A 20,769-nucleotide genomic window follows, 5' to 3' on the forward strand; every position below is an offset into this window, starting at 1 on the left:
ACTAATACTAGACTGGAAAGATTCATTTGGAACAATTACTGTATATACTCATTCATTAGCCCGTTTGTTTATAAGCCAACCCCGCAAAAGATGGATAGGTAAAAATAGTAAAAAAACATATGACCCTTTCATAAGCCGACCCTATATTTCAGGAGTTGGCAAACTTTGGCTCCCGGTCTGTCAGGGTAAGCTGCTGGTGGGTCAGGACGTTTTGTTTCCCTGGAGCGTTCACAGGCATGGAGCCCCTCAGTTCTCAGTGGCTGCGGTTTGCCATTCCCAGCCAATGGGAGCTGCGGGAAGTGGCGCCATTTCCTGCAGCTCCCATTGGCTGGGAACGGCAAACCGCAGCCACTGGGAACTGAGGGGCTCCATGTCTGCAGACGCTCCAGGTAAACAAAACGACAATGTATTAGATATTCAATTCAATGATTTCATAGAGTTTAAAATCATCAAATTTTGGTGTAGACCCGTTTATAAGCCGACCCCCCACTCTTTGATGCGTCACTTTTTTTTTTTTTTTTTTTAACCAAAAATAGTCGGCTTATGAACAAGTATATAGGGTATGTTATTTCAAAAATTAGGTTATTTCAAAAAGTGAAAAGAACTACACACATCCATATAGTTTGCTTCTAAAATGGTACTTTCTGCCCCAAATTGTTTTATAGTCTATGTTTTTTAATACCATGTACTTTAAAGAATCTCAAAGACATTGGCTCAGATTAGAATGTCAGTCTGAGCTGTAACCTTAATAAAAATTGTAATCCCAGATTAGTATCTTTTCGGGCCTTGGTTCCCCTCAAACTTGAAGTCTGCAAGAATTCTGCTTAATTCTGAATACTTTAGACAGCTACCATTTGCATCATTTCTGAACAGATTAATGTTCATTACACATCTTTTCATTTACTAAAAAGTGTATAGGGTCTTTTTTCTTTGATTCCATTCATTGTTTTCTTGGTCCTGAAACTTGCCTGAGTTTAATGTCATTCAATCTCAGATTGTTTAGTCTGACTTTATATAAAAATGATTTGAACCAGTCCTCATTGGTGTTTTATGTCTTTTTCCTGCTCTGAACATTTTCTCTTAAGAATTATAATTTGTGCATACAATCCTCAAATTAACACAAACATTAAATTATTCCGGACTCCCCAGCTCTTGGCCGGGGCCATCTTGATGTCACATCCAAGAAGGCCACTGTCATAAGGAGGATTAGGGTTGCATAGCAACAAAAATGTGACAATGAGCAGCCAATTTAAAGCCATCACATGAGAGTGTTGCTAGGCAGTATCTTTCCTTCCCTATGGTGGTAATTAATGTAATGCAGTCCAGGTGACCATATGGAAGTGACAGGAGTAGAGCTTTGCAGTGCTCCAGCAAATTCCCATCATCATAAATAGATTGGAATGCTTGTTGCTGCAGAGTTCCCCAAGTTAGTTTTAAATTAATGCAATGTTTTATGGTTAGATAAAAACACTTCTTTACTGAAATTAAAGAAAAACATTTACCATCTTTTTCATCACTGATGTCTTGGAGCCACAGCAAGATTAATGCATAAAAGAGTTGTCAACATTATCTCCGAATGCCTACAAAATTCATGCATAGTAATTCTTTGGCTACAACAATAGCAAGTCAAATTTTAGAACAGAAGGACACCAAAGCTTATTGTTTTGAGATATTAGTTACACACTGTTCATCTTTTCTTGAACATGCAGTAGAAAAAACCTAGGCCATGTACATGAAGGTACATGCTATGCATCTGGGGGAGAAAGATACTTTATTTTTGCAGTGAACGTTAACCAATCAGGATCATCCCTGCACCAAAACATTCACCACTAATGACCCAACTGTACTTCTCCCTAGAACTGTTCACTATGCATAAAACTGGTCTTTCTCCATTCATCATTCTTTTCTACATACACATAGAACATGTACATACAACATACAAAGAGTTATGTATTCCCAATTTTGTTTTTATTTTTTTTTAATGGAATGCTAGTTTAATATTACAATATGGCAGTTTGTAACTACTGAAATATGTCAAATTCATTTCCAAATGCAGCAGAACAGTCTTGCTTTATAGGATAAGCGGGTTTTTTTATTTTATTTTTTGGGGGGAGGGGTGTTTTAACAAAGCAATCTGTTATTTTACATATTTGAGGTCTCTGATGGTTTTTAGTCTGACGCTTAAGTGCACAACAAGCTACAAATTGTAGATTATTTTGATATCTATACATATATCCTATATATGTATTCATTCAGACAGCTTTGTAAATTTATCTATAATTTAATATATTTATAAAATTGTGTACATACTGGTACATACATGCACATCTATAAACATACATACCATCTTTACTATTGACTCCCTTTTATAAAAAGCTGCTTAATATACAGCTACTGCATACTCACTCCCAGCTATTAAAGCCCTTTAGAACAGGGGTGGGCAAACTTTTTGGCCGAAGAGCCACATCTGGGAATGGAAATTGTATGGCGGGCCATGAATGCTCATGAAATTGTGGTTTGGGGTATTGGAGGGGATGAGGGCTCTGGCTGGGGGTGCTGGTTCTGGGGTGGGACCAGAAATGGGGAGTTCAGGGCATGTGAGGGAGCTCTGGGCTGGAGGGGGGGGGGCCTCAGGCTGCGGGTGCGAGCTCTGGGGTGGGGCTAGGGATGAGGGATAGGGGGTGCAGAAAGGTGCTCTGGGCTGGGACAGAGGGTGGAAGGGGGTCAGGGGCGCAGACTCTGGGTGACTCTTACCTCAAGCAGCTCCTGGAAGCAACAGCATGTCCTCCCTCTGGTTCCTACACGGAGGTATGGCCAGGTGCCTCTGCGCACTGCCCAGTCCACAGGCGCCGCCCCTGCAGCTCCCATTGGCCAAGGTTCCTGGCCACTGGGGGCTGCGGGGCAGCATGTGGAACTGCCTGGCTGTCCCTACATGTTGGAGCCGGTGGAGGGACATGCTGCTGCTTCCGGGAGCCATGCGGAGCCACGGCATGCATGGAGCGGGGCAAGCCCTGGACTCCGCTCCCCGGCGAGAGCTCGAGGGACAGATTAAAAACATCTGAAGGGCCAGATGCGGCCCCTGGGCTGTAGTTTGTCCACCCCTGCTTTAGAATCTTTGTTACATGATTTTAACTCTAATGCTCCATTCCCTCAGATTGAGAGGAGGTATTTCTTTGATGATATGTATGTATATCTAGATCCCTAAAGAAAATATTTTCCCATCTTCTGTTTAAGAGGTTTTAATTCATGCACTAGTACAGTAAACAGTCTCTTCAGCATGGATTTTAGAATTCTAAACAGTGCAAAATCTATTTCTGGAAAAGTTCTGTTTGTATATTTGTTCTTTTAGTTACAAAAAATATATAGGACTGAAACCTACTGAATACATAGGTCTCTGAATGGGGCTATATTCTAGCCTTATAGATAAATTAAAAAAGCACACCCCTCTTAATGGGATGCATAGGTGGCCTTAAACAGACCATTTACCTGTATTTAGTATAACACATTAGATTAAAAAGTTGAAATCAACTGCTCTCAAAGTGATGTCAAAAGATTGAAGAGCATTACATATTTATATTCAATATACACAGATGGGCACACATAAATCTAGTTCCATTTAGTTTCCCACCACTCTTTCTAGCTTCTAGGGTTTGCCATTGGTGATGTACATCTTGAAATGATCTGAATGAAAGATCATTATAACTTGTTAAGCTGAAAAAAATCTTACTTTTTAATAAATCATAAAAGCAAGTTATGTTTAAAATAAAAAAAATGTACACGAACAACCTGAAGTACTCACTGAAACGTATCTGTACAAAACTATAGATACAGCAAGGAACAACGGTGGACTTATTTCAAAAGGAAGTAACACTTGTTAGCATATGTAAAACTTGCTGGGTTTTATTCCTCTACCAAATAAGAATTTGCATCTGTTTAGCAAGTAAAATTCAAACCACCTCACAATATGTTTACATTTAAAGTTTTATACAGTGCAAATATTTAAGACAGAATAACTCCCCCAGTGAAACATATGACACTATTCAGTGTCAGTCTTTTGCTGATTCTTCTTTCAAGAAGTCTATTTACATATTGAGCTATAGGTTCACTATATATGCTTTGAAATTTGCTGAATATCAGCAGAAAAATATGTGAACTAGCAGCAATTGAATCAAGAATGTAAGATGGTTACTTGAGTGAATGCATAAAGTTTTCTAGACTGTATTCAGAATCATACTGTTCTGGATCCCAAAGTTCTCCCAGATTTTCAAGAACTGCTTTCATAGAGGCTTTCCCAGAAGAAGTATCTGCTTTTTCACTTTTCCCATCCTTAAAAGAAAAAATGGACACATTTAAACTAAGATAAAAAAAGTGTTCTATAATATTTATTAATCACAAGCATCTTATTTATTCCTAGTTTCCCTTTACACACATTAACACAGGAACACCTCTGAAAGATTGATATTCGTGCTTTCTGGAGCATTGTGGAGTCCATTCCAAGAGGATGATGGTAACGGCTCCTTGGGAAACATCTTGGTGTTCATTATTCTATTTCAAATGCTTGTCTGACCAGTAATTTTAGGATTCACATCACAGCATTTTTTATGTTCACGCCTCTAAATGCTTCTTTTTAGTAGATAATTTTGCAAATGGTTCTTTACCTTGTCAAGAGTGAATAGGTCAAGAAGCTGATCTGTTCCCATGCTTTGTAAGCTTGCATTCTCTTGGCTAATCACTGTATTTGCAATATTCATTTTGAACTTCTGCAGACCCATAATTTTCTCTTCCAGAGTTCCTCTCGTTATCAAGCGATACACATTGACAACACGTTTCTGAAAGGAAAAATTCTCATTATACAAATATTAAAACATGTCAGTACATGGTTTTAAAACGTTAATTACAAACCATGGTATGGGATAGAGAGGATTTGGGTAGGAGGCAGCTTTTAGTGAGTGGAGCCACACAGGTAAAGGCAAAAAAAAACACAGTCCCAAAAACAAAGTGCCAACCTGCTCAGATAGTGCTCTCTACTGCCTTATAGTGATTGTAGTTAGATTTCTTAGACTCCCAGCTCACAAGACACGGACCAGGCACACAATGTCCTTGAGGGAAAAGGGAGAGTCTTGTTTTCAGCAGTAACATTTCTACTCATTCAGGGCATGATCCTGAATACACAACTCCCATTGAAGTCAATAGGTATTGTAGATGCTTGGTGCTTCTCAGAATAAGGCCTTTACACCCCACTTCAGCAAAACACAAGCACATGCTTAAATGCTTTTCTGAATTAGCGTCTTTACACGCAGTACTTCTAGAGATAGTCAATTTCAGGCCTTTGTTGATAATGGATGCAACAAGGGATGTTAAGTCAAGATGAGAACAGTACATCATGAAAAAGTAAGTGAAATGAAACTTCCAACAAGAATACAGACAAGGGGAAAAATAATGAAAAATAATTTCACCTGAGGCTCTCAAAAGTGCTTTACAAGCATGAATTAAACCTCAAACTCTGTGAGATACTTTACAAATAGAGACCTGAAGCACAGCATGTTTAAGTAACTTGACTAAGGTCATACTGTTAGCTCCAGATTTTCCTTTTGGCTCTGCCAAGGACTATCTCCTGATCCTACATGCTAACCAACGTAAAATGTTCCTTTCCTCATTCAGGTGTTTGATCAAGCTTAACCGGACTTGAAAAAATAATACAAAAACCATATATTACAAAGAGCAAGCTCTGGTGTTTTCTGTTATGCAGGCTTATACTAATTTATCAAGTGATAGAATGGAAAAATTTCTTACTGATAATTTTCCTTTCTGCTAGCAGTATCTCCCACAATTCTTGACTTTTGGGCTGCTCTCCTCTCTCTGCAGCTAACAGAGGCGGAGCAGAGTTTTGAAACCACATGGTCTGGTCATGCCTCCCTCCCCAGTTCCTGCCTACTTCCAGATGAGTTATTCCAAAGCTGTAAAACTTGCATATCATCATTAATAAATATTACAGAGATAATGAAATAACTACACATGTTAGACCAAGAAATACAGTCCTATGGTAACGATTTCACTTAATGTCTGATCTTTGACTTAGGAGCCATCTCGGGTGAGTAGAATTGTGGCAGATGATGCTAGCAGAAAGGAAATCATCAGTAAAATTTTTCATTCTGCAGCCCAGCATCTTCCAAAATTCTTGACGTCTGGGAAGCAGCAAGCAGTAAACAGATGTAAGGAGGGTTATAGAAAAGGTCAGAAATGGTCTCCCAATCTAGAATATTTGTTTAAAAAGGCAAAATCATTTCCAGGCCACCACCTCCAGAACCTTCCTGCCAAAGGATGCCTCTGCAGAGGACAAGAAGTCTATCTTTTTGTACTTGATAAAAAAGTGGTAGCATTTGATTAGGTGGCAGCCTCATGGATTAGATCGTGTTTTACAAGGTCATTCAAGATGGAGAACTAGATGAAAAAAAGATGGGGTGGAGCCCATAATTAAGATGGGGTGGAGCCCATAAAATGCGGTCTTTGTCATAAAGAGGTTTCGGGAGTGGCAGCGTTCCCTTGAGGCTTTCCTCCTGTGTCACAGTTCTACGGCTTCTCAGGAGAACATGCTGTCTCTTTGCTGGTATTCTGTGAGAACAATGGCCAAAAGGAACACCTTTGTCTGAAGGTCGGTCTGTACTCTTTTAAAGGCACCATGTGGCATTGGGACTGTTAAGATTTTACTGTATCTGCTTTGAGTGGCAATGCACCTTCCAGGAATGGAGCCATAGGTGGTGCTTGGTCGCTGAGCTGGGGGTCATGGCTTTGGCTGAGAATCTCATCACATCCACTGAGGTGTCAGCAACAATTTACACTGTTTCCAAGGAAACTCTTTAAAATACAGACAAAGTCATGGTAGCTCTGTATCCTTGAGAGCTCTGAGATCTTCCAGCCAGGACAGAGATGCCATTGCAAAGGAAGCAGCTGCTAGGAACAGGAAGGCTGGAGAGGCCTCTATGTTTTTTGGTGGTTTTTTTGGAGAGTGGTCTCCATTTTTCTACCCATGGAGTTCTTAGGGTAGAACTCACCTTCTGAGGGGATAATATATCTCTAGTCAGGAACACTACGGCATCAACTTTTGGTATATCAGTAATTGGGATTTTTGATCCCTGGATCGTACAGAACCTAAGAATTTCTGTTAATGTGGTTCTCCTTGTCTGGCTTATCCCATTCATCCAGGATTACTTCCTTGAAGGAGGAATGTAGAGTAATTGTGGCTACAGGGGAGGATTTTGAGAGGAGAAATTTGCTCAGAGGCTTACTCTCATAGTTTTCTTCAGGCTGATCTAAATAATCCATTTCTCACACTGGGGGATCTTTGCTGAAGTCTTTTCCTAGTTCTGGTTGGAGTCAGAGCCCAACAATTTATCAATCTCTATGGAGGAGGAAGAGGAATCAGAAGATTCACACCACCTAGTTCTTTTATGCTTTTTCCTCCCTGTTTTTGCTTTCTTTGATTTTTTTTTAAAAAAGCTATTTTAGCTTGCTTAGAAAGTGTACAAGCTCTGTTGCTGTTTTGGTGAAGCTTTTTTGTGGCTAAGTCTTGCTGAGGGCCTGAAGTCCTCTCTTGATTTCAGGAGTTCAGTAACTCAGCCAGAGATTATGGATCTGCCAGACGTTACAGGAGTGGGTGAGCAAGGGGCTACACTGTGGCTTGTACTGTGCAGGAGCTCAGACTAGATGGTTATGATGGTCCCTTCTGGCCTTAAAGTCTGCAGAGGACAGCAAGTCCACCTTGTACTGCTTGATAAAGATGGTAGCATTTGACCAAGTGACTGCCTTATCAATTTCTGCTGGGGGTGCATTAGCTTTTGCAGCCCATGAGGTCACCCAGGATCACGTAGAATGTGCCCTAACCCCTTCTGGAACCAGAATCTCCAATGCCTTGTATACTTCCACAATGTATCATCTAATCCACTGAGCAACAGAGGAGATGGAAGCTCTGAGTCCTTGGCTGGAAGGCTACAAAAAACAGGACACCTGCTCTCCTTGTGGACTCTGTACTTGGAGGTAAATTTTCAGAGACATCTAAACTGTGCCCTCTCTCCTCAGGAGGCTATGGCCTTGGACAGAATGAAGGTAGAACCACCTCTTGGGAATCATGGAAAGAGTTCACCTTTGGGATAAATGATTCTGGAGCTCTGAGCACCACCCGGTCCTGATGAAATACACAGTAAAGTTCCTGCATTGAGAGCACCGCCAACTCAGCCATCATGTCTACCAGGCAAGTGTCAATCAGAAACCAAGTTTTGATGGACAAATAAAAACATATACCAAATGCTTTGAAATTATGTTTGTCAGGGCTCTCAGTATAAGTGGCGTGCCACTTGGGAAAAAGAGGTCTAATATCTGGCTTGACTAACTGCACTGCCATAAGGAATCTGGCTACCCAGAGGTTCTTTGTCAAAGAACCCATGGATACCGTGAATATCATGCTACTAAAAGGTAGACACCGGATGTGTAATTGTGCTGAGGAAGAGACCTTTGTTGAAGCCTTCTTGAAGAAAATCCAAGATAGCTGGAATTCCTGGATTTCTAGGGTTGGTTTCATGTTCCCGGCACCAGCCACAAAACACAGTCCAAATACATGAGTATGCTTTCAAGGATGATATTCTTCCAAAAGAAAGGAGTATTCTGATGACTCTGGAGTGCAGACTCAATGATACCAGTGCTTCCCTTTCAATAGGAAGGCTGGATAAAGCACAGGACCTTGTGAGAAGAACGGATGTCCTTTCCCCCTAGGCGAGCTGTACCGGTGGTCTCAATTTCCATGATCAGGTCCAAAACCCAGGATCTCCTTGGTCAATGTGGGGTTACCAATAATACTGTCGCCCCATCTTGTTTGATTTTCTGAACCACCTTCCCATAATAATGAGAAGGGTGGAAACGCATAGAGGTCGCGCTGTGGCCACCTGTGCGATAGGGATTCTGTCCCAATGGATCTGGGGTCCACTGCTCTGGTGAAGTACTCTGGTCTCTTCACATTCATGTGTTAAAGAATCGGTCAGTTAAAGGCAGGCCAGGGGGCATGGCTCAGCATTCATGTCACAGTCCTTGTCAGTACCCAGCCCAAGCTGGGGAAATTAATGATCCAACCAGCAGACCAAATTTGGTGTTGAATCCTGGTTGTGTGCCACCTGAGGCACTTTGCACATACGCAAAGAAGAATGGCAGGCTGAACAATTGGATGATTAACTTGAAGTCTTCCTGATTCATGCACCACCAGGAGTTATTCACTTTGTGCTTGCTGAGCCAGTCTGCCTTCCGGTTCAAGTCTCCCTTTACGTGAGCTGCCTTAAGAGAGAGGAGAGAATGCTCCACTCACTGGATGATTTCTGTTGCTTCGATGTGTAGCGCTGGGCTTCTTGTTCCCCCTTGGTTGTTCACATATACAACCATGGTCATGTTGTCTGACTCAATCAGGACGTGGTTCCTCTCTAGGTTGGACTGGAACCTTCATAGCACAAACTTGACCATTCTTAGTTCTAGGTGGTTTGTGCTGTGGGTCCTTTCGTCCAGGTTCCATATGGCTTGAGCTATTTGGGAGCCAGGTATGGTCCCCAGCCCTTCAGGTTGGTGGCAGCTGTGAGGATCAGGGGAGCCGAACAGCATGGGCATGCCCTTGTAAACATTTAAGGACTTAATTACCTGTTCCCAAACCCTCACTTTATCTTCCATGCAATCTGGGGAGTAGTCCCATACTTTTAAAATGAAGCCTTAAAAAAGGTGTCCGATGTGTGATGGAGTGATCTCTATGCATGATACTAGGACACCTAGCAGTTGAAGGCTCAATGCAACAGTGGGCCTCTTGCAGTTCCAAAACAACATGAGGATGTCTTGAATCTTTTGGAACATCTCTAAAGATGGATATATCCTTGCTATCGAGGTATCTATGTCCCCTCCCAAGTGAGTTATTTGGGTGGACAGAATGAAGGAGCTTTTCTTGATGATAATAAACCAATGTGCCTGCAGGAAATTCAAGGTCAGGGACATAGTTCTGCACGTTGTTGGTGGGGACGGAGCTATGATTAAAATGTCATCTCCAAGAAGGGATACAGGTGTACCCCTTGTGACCTGAGTCTGGCTATGATTACCACAATCTTTGTAAAGACTCAGTGGGGCTGAAGACAAGCCGAATGGGAGCATCATATTGAGCATACCTTCTGTCATAAGTAAACCCTAAGATCCTGTGATGGCACAGTCTGATTGGGTTGTCAAGGTATGCATTTTCCAGATCCACTAAGTCAGAAAGTCCCCCTGGGACAGGGATGACATTGTAGCGGTTAATATCTCCTTCTGGAACCTAATTTTCTTCATCCATTTGTTTAGCCTTTTGAAATCTAGAATGGCTTGGTTTTCTCCTGTATGCGTCTCAATGATAAAGAAAATTGAGTAGAAACCTGAGGATCTTTCTTCTGAGGGACTACTATTACTTCCATAACCAGGAGGTCAGAATCAGAAGAGTAGGACCAGAAGGGATCTGAATAGGTTATCTAGTCTAGTCCCCCACACTCAAGGCAGGACCAGAGTAATAACTAGACCATTCCTGACAGATGTTTGTCTAACCTGTTCTTAAAAACCTCTAATGACTTAGATTCCACAACTTCCCTAAGCAATTTAGGATCACAGAATCATAGGGTTGGAAGGGACCTCAGGAGGTCATCTAGTCCAACCCCCTGCTCAAAGCAGGACCTTATCCCCAACTAAATCATCCCAGGCAGGGCTTTGTCAAGCCTGACTTTAGGGGTTTTTAAGGAAGACATAATCCTAACTATACATATACAATGATGGGGGTCTAAATTAGCTGTTACCACTCAGGAAAGAGATCTTGGAGTCATTGTGGATAGTTCTTTGAAATCATCCACTCAATGTGCAGCAGCAGTCAAAAAAGCTAACAGAATGTTGGGAGTTATCAAGAAAGGGATAGATAATAAGACAGAAAATATCATATTGCCTCTATATAAATCCATTGTATGCCCACACCTTGAATACTGCATGCAGATGTGGTCACCCCATCTCAAAAAAAGATATATTGGAATTGGAAAAGGTTCAGAAAAGGGCAACAAAAATTATTAGGGGTATAGAACGGCTTCTGTATGAGGAGAGATTAATAAGACTGGGACTTTTCAGCTTGGAAAAGAGGCGACTAAGGGGGGATATGATACAGGTCTATAAAATCATGAGTGGTATAGAGAAAGTAAATAAGGAAGTGTTATTTACTCCTTCTCAAAATACAGGAACAAGGGGCCACCAAATGAAACTAATAGGTAGCAAGTTTAAACAAACCAAGTCTTTTTTCCACACAATGCACTGTCAACCTCTGGAACTCCTTGCCAGAGGGTGTTGTGAAGGCCAATACTATAACGGGGTTCGAAAGGGAGCTAGACAGATAGATCCATCAATGGCTATTAGCCAGGATGGGCAGGAATGGTGTCCCTAGCCTCTGTTTGCCAGAAGCTAGGACTGGGTGACAGGGCATGGATCACTAGATGATAACCTGTCTGTTCATTCCCTTTGGGATGCCTGCCACTGTCAGAGGACAGGATACTGGGCTTCATGGACCTTTGGTCTGACCCGGTATGGCTGTTCTTATGAAGGAGATTTCACCACCTCCCTAGGTAACCCATTACAGTGCTTCACCACCCTCCTAGTGAAAAAGTTTGTCCTAATATCCAACATAAACATCCCCCACTACAACTTGAGACCATTACTCCTTGTTCTATCATCTGGTACCACTGAGAACAGTCTAGATCCATCCTCTTTGGAACCCCCTTTCAGGTAGTTGAAAGCAGCTATCAAATCCCCCCTTTCTTCTCTTCTGCAGACTAAACAATCCCAGTTTCCTCAGCCTCTCCTCATAAGTCATATGCGCCAGCCCCCTAATCATTTTTGTTACCCTCTGCTGGGCTCTTTCCAATTTTTCCCCACACCCTTCTTGTAGTGTGGGGCCCAAAACTGGACACAGTACTCCAGATGAGGCCTCATCAATGCTGAATAGAGGGGAACGATCACGTCCTTCGATCTGCTGCCAATGCGCCTATTTATACCACCCAAAATGCTTAGCCTTCTTGGCAACAAGGGCACATTGTTGACTCATATCCAGCTTCTCATCCACCATAACCCCTAGGTCCTTTTACACAGAACTGCTGCCTCGCCACTTGGTCCCTAGTCTGTAGCAGTGCATGGGATTCTTCCTTCCTAAGTGCAGGACTCTGCACTTGTTTTGGTTGAACCTCATCAGATTTCTTTTGGCCAAATCCTCTCATTTGTCTAGGTCCCTCTGTATCCTATCCCTATCCTCCAGCATACCTACCACTCCTCCCAGTTTAGTGTCATCTGCAAACTTGCTGAGGGTACAATCCACGCCATCCTCCAGATCATTAATAAAGATATTGAACAAAACCGGCCACATGACCGACCCTTGGGGCACTCCACTTCATACTGGCTGCCAACTAGATATGGAGCCATTGATCACTACCCGTTGAATCCGATGATCTAGCCAGCTTTCTATCCACCTTATAGTCCATTCACCAGCCCATACTTCTTTAACTTGCTGGCAAGAATACTGTGGGAGACCATATCAAAAGCTTTGCTAAAGCCAAGGAATTTGTTCCAATTCTTAACTTCAGCCAGTTAGGAAGTTTTTCCTGATGTCCAGCTGAAACCTCCTTTGCTGTAATTTAAGCCCATTGCTTCTTGTACTATCCTCAGAGGTTAAGGAAAACACTTTTTGAAGTCTGAGATCTTAAGAGTCCTCACCTGCTGGATCCCACTCCCGCCCCCAGAGTGGGAACATTTGGACAGCCGTCCTGGCCAAATTGGGAAGGAGGAGGGTGCTTATGAACCCTGATTTATCAGGGTGCTCAAGACCCATTTTAGGACTTTGGAGGAGCATTTGTAACCCTACAATGCTGTTCCCTCTATTCTCCAGGGGCTCCTTGAGTCACTTGACTGTGGTCCTCCTCATCCTTGGAGCTTCTTCCTGCTCTGTCAGACTCCTGGTCCTTCTCCCCTCCCCTGCATGTTGGAGTCACAGCTGTTCAGTGGATAGAAGATGCCACATGCCTGTCCAGCTCATAGCCCTGGGAAGTAACAGAGTTAAGGACAGAAGGCTGGGCACAACTGACTGTCTGCTGAGCCCAGGAGGCCAGCCTCAAAGATGAAGCACCATTTGGATTTCATTTGGTGCTTTTTGGGCTGCTCTGCTGTACCTGTGCACCTTCCAGGTACAGCAGAGCAGCCAGCAGGGAGACACTGTACCTAAGGCTCTGTGGGTTTCCAACACCTGGGTAAAAACTGGCCTGGGGGGAGGAGAGAGATCATTGCTCACCACTGCCCCAAATTTTGGAGAAAAAAAAAAGGCCCCTTAGCCAAACGTGAAGGCAGGAGTTGTAAAAACCACTATCCACATGCTGCCACGAAAGCAGAGAAACTGAAATCAAGCAGGAGCTGAGGTGTGGCCAGACTATGCAGCTCCAAAGCTCGTTTGTCCATGAGCTGCAGAGAGAGGAGAGCAACGCAGACACCAAAAATTGTGGGAGACCCTGGCTGCGGGAACAAAAAAAGATGTTTCTGATAACTCATGAAAGATTAACAATTGGTATTTTACCTGTCCAATACGATGCGCTCGATCCATTGCTTGCAGATCTCTCATTGGGTTCCAGTCATGTTCCACAAATACTACTGTGTCAGCTCCTGTTAAGTTAAGTCCCAGTCCACCAACATGAGTGGTGAGCAAAAGAACATCTATGGATGGGTCATTATTAAACCTATATATATATATAAATATAAAAAGTCAAGTATTTAGAAGTTCATAATGGAACTTTGCAGAAATGAAATGGAACAAAACTACAAGTAATTAAATAAATAAATAATGGTGTATTTAATCACTTTCGACATCATATTTTTCACTGCTTGTTGTCAAGATTTTTTTTTTAAGTCACCTGAAAGGTTAATTGACACAGGCAGAGATTGTAGCTCACTAGAAGAGGAAATAATTCAGTAAAAACTACTTTACATTATTTACAAAATAACTCACATTCCGAAAATCAATAATTAGTTAAGGTAAAAGCTAATGTGAATGAAGGCATTTGTTTCCTTAAAATGATTCTCAAATCTGTTTTCTAAAAATCAGAAAAAGATTAATTTTTGACACTCTGCTACAATGCCAATAATGCTGGTGCCCCAATTCACTTTTGTTAATGTAGAAACATTTGCCAGTAGTTGGGGCACAATGGTATAAACCACCTTCAACATCCATTCTGCTTGGGGATTCAGAAGCAACGGGCACAAGCTCTTAATGCAGGTGGGGTTGGCCAGGTCATGTTGATTCAGTATATTGACTAGGCATAGCTCCTTAGGGATCACTGGCTGGAACTTAAAGCTGCCTTGCTCGGTTGAATTCCCAAGGGATGGAAGCAGTACTGCTGCCTGCCCTCTCCATGGGAACTCTTTGTCCTTGGACACAGCTGTTGCCATGGACTGACTCCCACAAATGGCTTCTGTCTATCTGGCCTATAGTCACCAGAGACAGCAGTACTGTAGGTGAATAGTGGAGGGTACACTAGTCTAAACAGGCTTTACAGAGCCTTACAATAGGGTCACACTGCTATAATACGGAAAAAAAAACCCATGCCATTGACATGGACTGGTGTCAGGCTATTTAGAATTCTAAGGGTCTGAAAAAGGAAGTCTATATAATACTGCCACGTATTATTTTTTGAAGTACAAATATGCTATCTAGTATACTATTCTAGTGACATTTTGTTACAAGTAAGAGAATGTTCTTTTCACCAATCCGCCTGCTTGAGCCTCCTGATTGTTGGGATCAGAAGTCCAGAGAGGAACAAGGGTGGGAAAATTGGTCGCTGTCACTTCTGTTCTCTAAGCCTCCTGGCTGCTAGTCATGCTGCTCATACATATGTGCGACCTACTCTACTCTGCCTCCCACAGGGACTGCTATGCATCGTTCCCCAAAAGGAGCAGCAGATTGAAAGGTAGTTTCACTGCTGTTCTCAGTGTTCTGATAAGCAGCAATGAAACTAACTACCAGTCTCCATTCCCATGTTCTGATTCTATGAAAGCTATGAGCAGCAGCACAGTCTTGAGGCAAACAGCTCCACAGCCTCAAGTTTAGCCACTACAGTGCTGGCTTCCTCAGTTCACAACCATAACAGCCAGAAAACTTAATAAAAATAAAATAAAGTCAAATCTGCAGACACTACTCATTAGGGAAAAAACGTTCCTAATTGTCATTGGCAAGTGGGCTATTGAATTTACAAGCCTGTGTTTAATCTAGGATGAACTGGGTTTTGAGTATTATCTTGTAAAGTTATTGGCTGGTGCTTTCAAAGGCCACGTTAATTTTAACATGCTGATGGGGATACCCAGAGCTGGGGGCCACTGTGTTTCTTCTCTGCAAGAGTGAGCTTTACTAGATATTAGACTGTCAGCTCCTTGCCACATCAATTGGTCTTCCTCCAACAAACTTTTCTAGACTCCCCCAGCCCAAATCTTGCCTAGCAAGTAGTAAGTGAACTCCAGCTTTTCAGAGATGCTTCTTTGCACTGCATAGCACCTATCACTCTATATGCACAGACAATATTAAAGTACGCTGCTCTGTTAAAGAGACAGCATGTTACAATTTATTAAAAGAGGTAAAAATGCCCTTCCCTTCGAAACACAACACTGAATTGGTTTATAACAAAACAAGTTTATTAAGAAAAAAGCATAGATGAAGTTATACTAAGTAAAGGAGATAAAGGCAGAGATGGTTACAAACAAAAGTGAAAATATGCATCTAAAAGTAAAAAAAAAAAAAAATATCTAACAAGATGCAGTCTTTGTTCAAGACTATTTCTCTCACAGCTTCGGGGGGGGAAAGAGGGGAAGCGTATATGGAATGCTCCTGTCCTCTTCTTGAGGAGCACCATACAAGGACCAGCAGGTATAATTGACCTATGGATATAGGGCTCTGCCAGAGTGACAAAGTACTTAATCTCTCTAGGGACAAACTACAATAGCAATATTCTCAGTGTTCAAAAAAAATCATGAAAGTTTGGTTATTTTTTATTTGCTTTCTGGTTGAATATTACATTTGTTTCATGTTTTCAAGATTTTCTTTGCAACGACGAATAGAAATTTCATTTTTTATTTTACAGGAAACCTGAGATTCTCCCCTATTCAAGAAAAAACAGTCATCACTGCAAGAGTTGGAAACATTGGAGTTGATCAAGACAGCAAGAAACCAGGAATCAGGATTGTATAAAGGTCTCTGCATGATGAACAGGAGAGACAACCAAGCCGGCTCACAAGTAAATGTTTTAGGCTTTACAATAAAGACCTGCTTTCATAGTTCAATTGTTGTTGTAAGTATATTCACTATATCCAGAGTACACTTGGAATTTTGGAATCTCTTTTGTAGTACTAGAGAACCGAAGAAAGCCCATCATATGAAGATTTCCTAACAATTTAAGCCTAGTGTTATTCAGAATTTAATTTAATTTAATGACTTTTTAAAAAAGTATGATGCTTATTTTATGACGCATGGTTCCTTGCTACTCAGTTAATATTTGTGAACACATCTTCACACTGGTTCATTTAATCTGATTCAAATTGCAAGATCAGTTATTCAATGATGTGTGCCAGTATAATCTGATCACATGCGTAGAAATTATAATACCCTATCTTATTAAAAGCTGCAAGAGCTCCCAGGAGACAAGAGCCACTTCAATTTTGTATTCAAGCAAGTAATGCCATCCATTGTAGTCTGCCTTAAGGCACCAGAGGAAAAGAAGAGAGGAACTTACCGTGAAACAATGGAATGCCTTTGACCAGCAGGTATGCTGCCATCTAATCGCAAATATGTAACAGAGGGCAAGTGAGGTTTGAGAAGGTCATGTTCTACTATATCCAGCATGCTCTTGAGCTGACAGAAGATAAGTATCCTGTGCTGAGCCACAACAGCTTCTGTGCCACTCTCTGAAGAGCCACCGTTTCCCAAACCACAGTCTAGTAGTAGCTTCAAGTAAATTTTAAAATAAAAAATTACCACAATGGATTAGGTCTCTCTTGTAAATAGAGATATTTACACTGCTGGCAGAAGTGAATAAAAATCATATTTTTCTCTCTTTCTCTCTCTCCTCCCCCCCCCCCCCCAATTCCTGCAGGGTATGTAATGAGCTAGGAGTCACATTCTGTAGGGAACAAGGAATATTGACTGTACAGCCTTTCACATTATGAAGGACCTGCAAAATTTGGCAGAAAACATTTAAATTTCTTATCTTGTTTCCACAAAAACTGGTTTTAAACAAGAAGTTTTCTATCAAATATTAGATTAGTAAGAGGGGTATAATACATAACCATGTGTAATTATATAGAAAATTGAGTCAATGTCTTCAACCACCAGAGGCGTCTTCTATAATAAACAGGTCAAACAATTTTCTGCTAAGAGTAACAGGAAGTAGTAAAGCAACAGCGAACAGAAAAAGCAGCTTTCATACTTCAGATACTCCAAAGCACTTGAAAAAACAATGACTAAGGCCTGAGCCTGTATTGTGATCCATTATGCAGACTGCTGTGCCCACACATTATAATGTAGGATTGGAGAGATAATTATATCTCCATGCAATAACTACATAACTTCTGTATTTGTACAAAATCAACACTTCATACATATCCCATCTTCTTACTTACATATGCCTATTTTCTTAAGAAATGTAGTACTATTTTCTAAAAAAAATTAAATTTTAGCAAATATTTCTAGTGATCATTTCCAAATATATATAAAGAGAGCAGAAATACCTTGGATTAAAATTTGAAGAGATAAATTATAGCTACTTTCCTGAAAATGGTGGTCCCATGCTAAGAGTGAACACTTGGTCAGAAAATCGTGCAGTACACTCAATTTTACATGGAAATTGCATTTTAAAAAACCCCATCAATTTAAAAATCACTTCTGCCTGAAACTTTTAAACTTGCTATTATTACAAGTAACATCTTTGCTTAATGTAACAAAGATTAGAGGGACAAAATATCTCCCTGTTTTCCCAGTTTGTTTGCTGGCACTTTGTTTATGGTCCGCTTCACCATGAAATCAAACAGTCCTGCCCAAATTCAGCATCACACATTGACTGCAAGGGGTCTCAGTTTCTTCTGTTTGTATGGATTCTTTTGCACCGGAATGATTGAGAGAAATTATTCAATAGCCTTCTTCGCCCCCCGCAAAAATAACCAAAAACAGAAAAATGGAACTGTAAAACCAGAAATATGGCAGACACTCAAGGACAGGTTACCAAAATTTTAAATAAACGAAATTCCTAATTGATAGTTTTTTTCAAAAACAGTGTTATACAATAATCACAGTAACTCCAGAACAGCACATACGTTTATGAACTTTGGGATACATAACATGGTTTAAGTATACTTACTTGTTTTAAAGCAGACAGTTTAGGTGCATGCTGGATATCTCGAAGGGATGAGTTATGAGCTGCAAGCTGCTCTGTGGTTCTCTTGTATTCTGGATGCTGGGTTGTTAACACTAATGCTGGATGGTTACATAGTTTTCGTAAATATTGCAATGCCTTTTAAATTTTGAGAGAAAAAGTTAACTGGTGAGGTTAGCAGCAACTAAAGATTATGGAAAATGGGGTGAACAAAACTGATATTTAATGTTGTAGTCCACTTGGCCATAATTTCACAAGTCTGACGACAACACATTTTTAATGATGTTTGTATCATACGCTTATTTAAATAAAAGTTAATACCAGCCAAAAACTTGCCGCTGCTAGTATTAAAACAATCTTAGTTCCAGCTCTGGGGACAGTGCACGAAGCCCTTGCATCAGAGCATCATGTGACTCTGAAACAAGAAGATTGGAACCTGGAAGCTGTGTGAGGCCCTTCAGAGAAGTACTGCCACACCAATTTACCTTAAGTTATCTTTGGATCCAAATTTATGAAGGCTTGTGGTCATGCACAATTTCAGTCTGATTAATTCAGCAGAATACGTAAAAAAAACCTACTATAGTTTAAATATTTTAAACAGGAAATTTCACTTGAAAATAAGACATCAAAATTTAATCATCTTAGCTCTTCACACCTTATTCCAGACAAGTTAATCACAGCTATGGAAACTGCTTCATTTAAATAGCAGGTTCAGGATTTAACCGAATGTACTTTAAACTATATTTCAACATCCAGTGTACAAAAATTACCCTTTTCAGTAGGGCAGGATTTAGTAGAATATAATCTACCAGAAATACATTAACAAGAGAGCACAAATTATTGAAGAAGTCTGTACCTGAAACACATGTCCTGTAGCTTTAAGCTTTGGCCTTTCAGTCTCCTCACTCAGTGAAGCAGATGAAACAGTTTCATCAACATCACATTTGGCACGAGACTTGGCAAAATCTTCATAAAGCTGAACCTGTAGGGTCCCCCGAGGTGAAAGAAAGGAGTGTATTGTGTAAAGGAGTGAGAAAACAAGAACGACAAAATTTAAATCCAGACTGCCTAATAATGCAACAAACGAAGAGAACTTTTTAAGTTATCTCACTAAACGTAATATTAATACCACACAGTTTATGTGTAATCTCATTAGTTGAAAATTTTACTTTAAATTTGCAAATTCATGCATATTGTCTAAGTAATACATGCCAGGAAACTATTTCCTACAACTACCCACATTAGTGATACCAGAAACACACTCCTCAGTGATTTTAATTTTAAGCCTCACAAGAAAATATTTTCAAATCCGGGTGGTCTAAAGTATGCCAAGGCTCATACTGAACTGACCCCAGGATCATGGAGCTACAACTGGCTCCTCTGTAGTCCCAACTAGTGCAGAGCAAATGTCAGTACCAGAGAGAGTCTATATCTTGCTTTTTAAACTTACCTGTAAAGGACTGAGAGTACAGTAATAATCTTGAATAATTTTGGGTGGAAGATCCTGTAGTACATCCTCTTTCATTCTTCTCAACAGAAATGGCAATACTTGACGGTGCAGTGCTTCCATTGCAAGAACTCCTAGGTGTCAACAGCAGACATAGCAAATAGTTTAGAAACCACAACAAAGCAGCAAATTACTTCAATCACCACAAACAGAAAGACTTCATACTGCGATACTGAAGTGTTTGATGTTTTCAACAGCAATTTTGAGTTACAAAGAAACAAGCAAGAAAATAGATTGGAGCTTGTGCCTTACCTGCCTCTTGTTCTCGACTGGAACTCCGAGCATCTCTACTTGCTAAAATTGGTTTGCCATAACGAGCTGCAAACTGGCGTTCAGTACCCAAAAATCCTGGCATAAGGAAGTCAAACAGTGACCACAACTCTAAAACGTTATTCTGAAGATAAGAGAAAAATTCATTAAAACATTTCCAAGACTGAAAACAGTTTCCAAGATTATGGAGTATTTCTTCACTTCTTTTTGAATTTTTACCCTATAATACAGTAAAATGAAGCTCTCGACACCAATTATGATCCTATAGCTGTTTTGTGTATCTGGGAGATTGACAGTTGGGTGGGGATGAAATCAAGGATTAGGTAAGGGGAAGGCCCCAATGGTACCTTCACAGGCCAGGACCAAAAGTGACTTCAGAATGTGCACTTTGTAATTGATTACTGGATTTTCCGACACCTCCAGGCATCAATCAAACCATGCCCTCTGGACAGCAGCAGAGAGAGAGTGTATGGCAGTACACTAGGGTCTTTGGCAGCCTCAACTCAATGCGAGGCAGACATCCCA

The 20,769-nt window shown here is 40.9% G+C and overlaps 1 protein-coding gene across 4 annotated transcripts in view; it reads right to left on the bottom strand.

Annotated features, from left to right (window-relative positions):
• Positions 1 to 525: 525 nt before the first annotated feature.
• BTAF1 (B-TFIID TATA-box binding protein associated factor 1) overlaps positions 526 to 20,769 on the bottom strand; it is a 97,435-nt gene continuing 77,191 nt past the window's right edge. For 2 of the 4 annotated variants that reach the window (XM_037905783.2, XM_037905782.2), the window contains exons 31-38: positions 20,227 to 20,368; positions 19,918 to 20,048; positions 19,324 to 19,449; positions 18,453 to 18,605; positions 16,833 to 17,044; positions 13,634 to 13,793; positions 4,659 to 4,829; positions 526 to 4,326 (exon numbers count right to left, since the gene is read on the bottom strand). In XM_037905783.2, coding sequence (XP_037761711.1) covers positions 4,186 to 4,326; positions 4,659 to 4,829; positions 13,634 to 13,793; positions 16,833 to 17,044; positions 18,453 to 18,605; positions 19,324 to 19,449; positions 19,918 to 20,048; positions 20,227 to 20,368 — 1,236 coding nt within the window. In that variant the 3' untranslated portion in view covers positions 526 to 4,185. Of the gene's footprint in view, positions 4,327 to 4,658; positions 4,830 to 13,633; positions 13,794 to 16,832; positions 17,045 to 18,452; positions 18,606 to 19,323; positions 19,450 to 19,917; positions 20,049 to 20,226; positions 20,369 to 20,769 lie in introns of those variants that run through there. The other 2 variants (XR_006292053.1, XR_005226330.2) reach the window with 2 other exon arrangements.

Source organism: Chelonia mydas, chromosome 7 (genome assembly GCF_015237465.2).
Source record: "Chelonia mydas isolate rCheMyd1 chromosome 7, rCheMyd1.pri.v2, whole genome shotgun sequence".
Classification (NCBI taxonomy): domain Eukaryota; kingdom Metazoa; phylum Chordata; order Testudines; family Cheloniidae; genus Chelonia; species Chelonia mydas.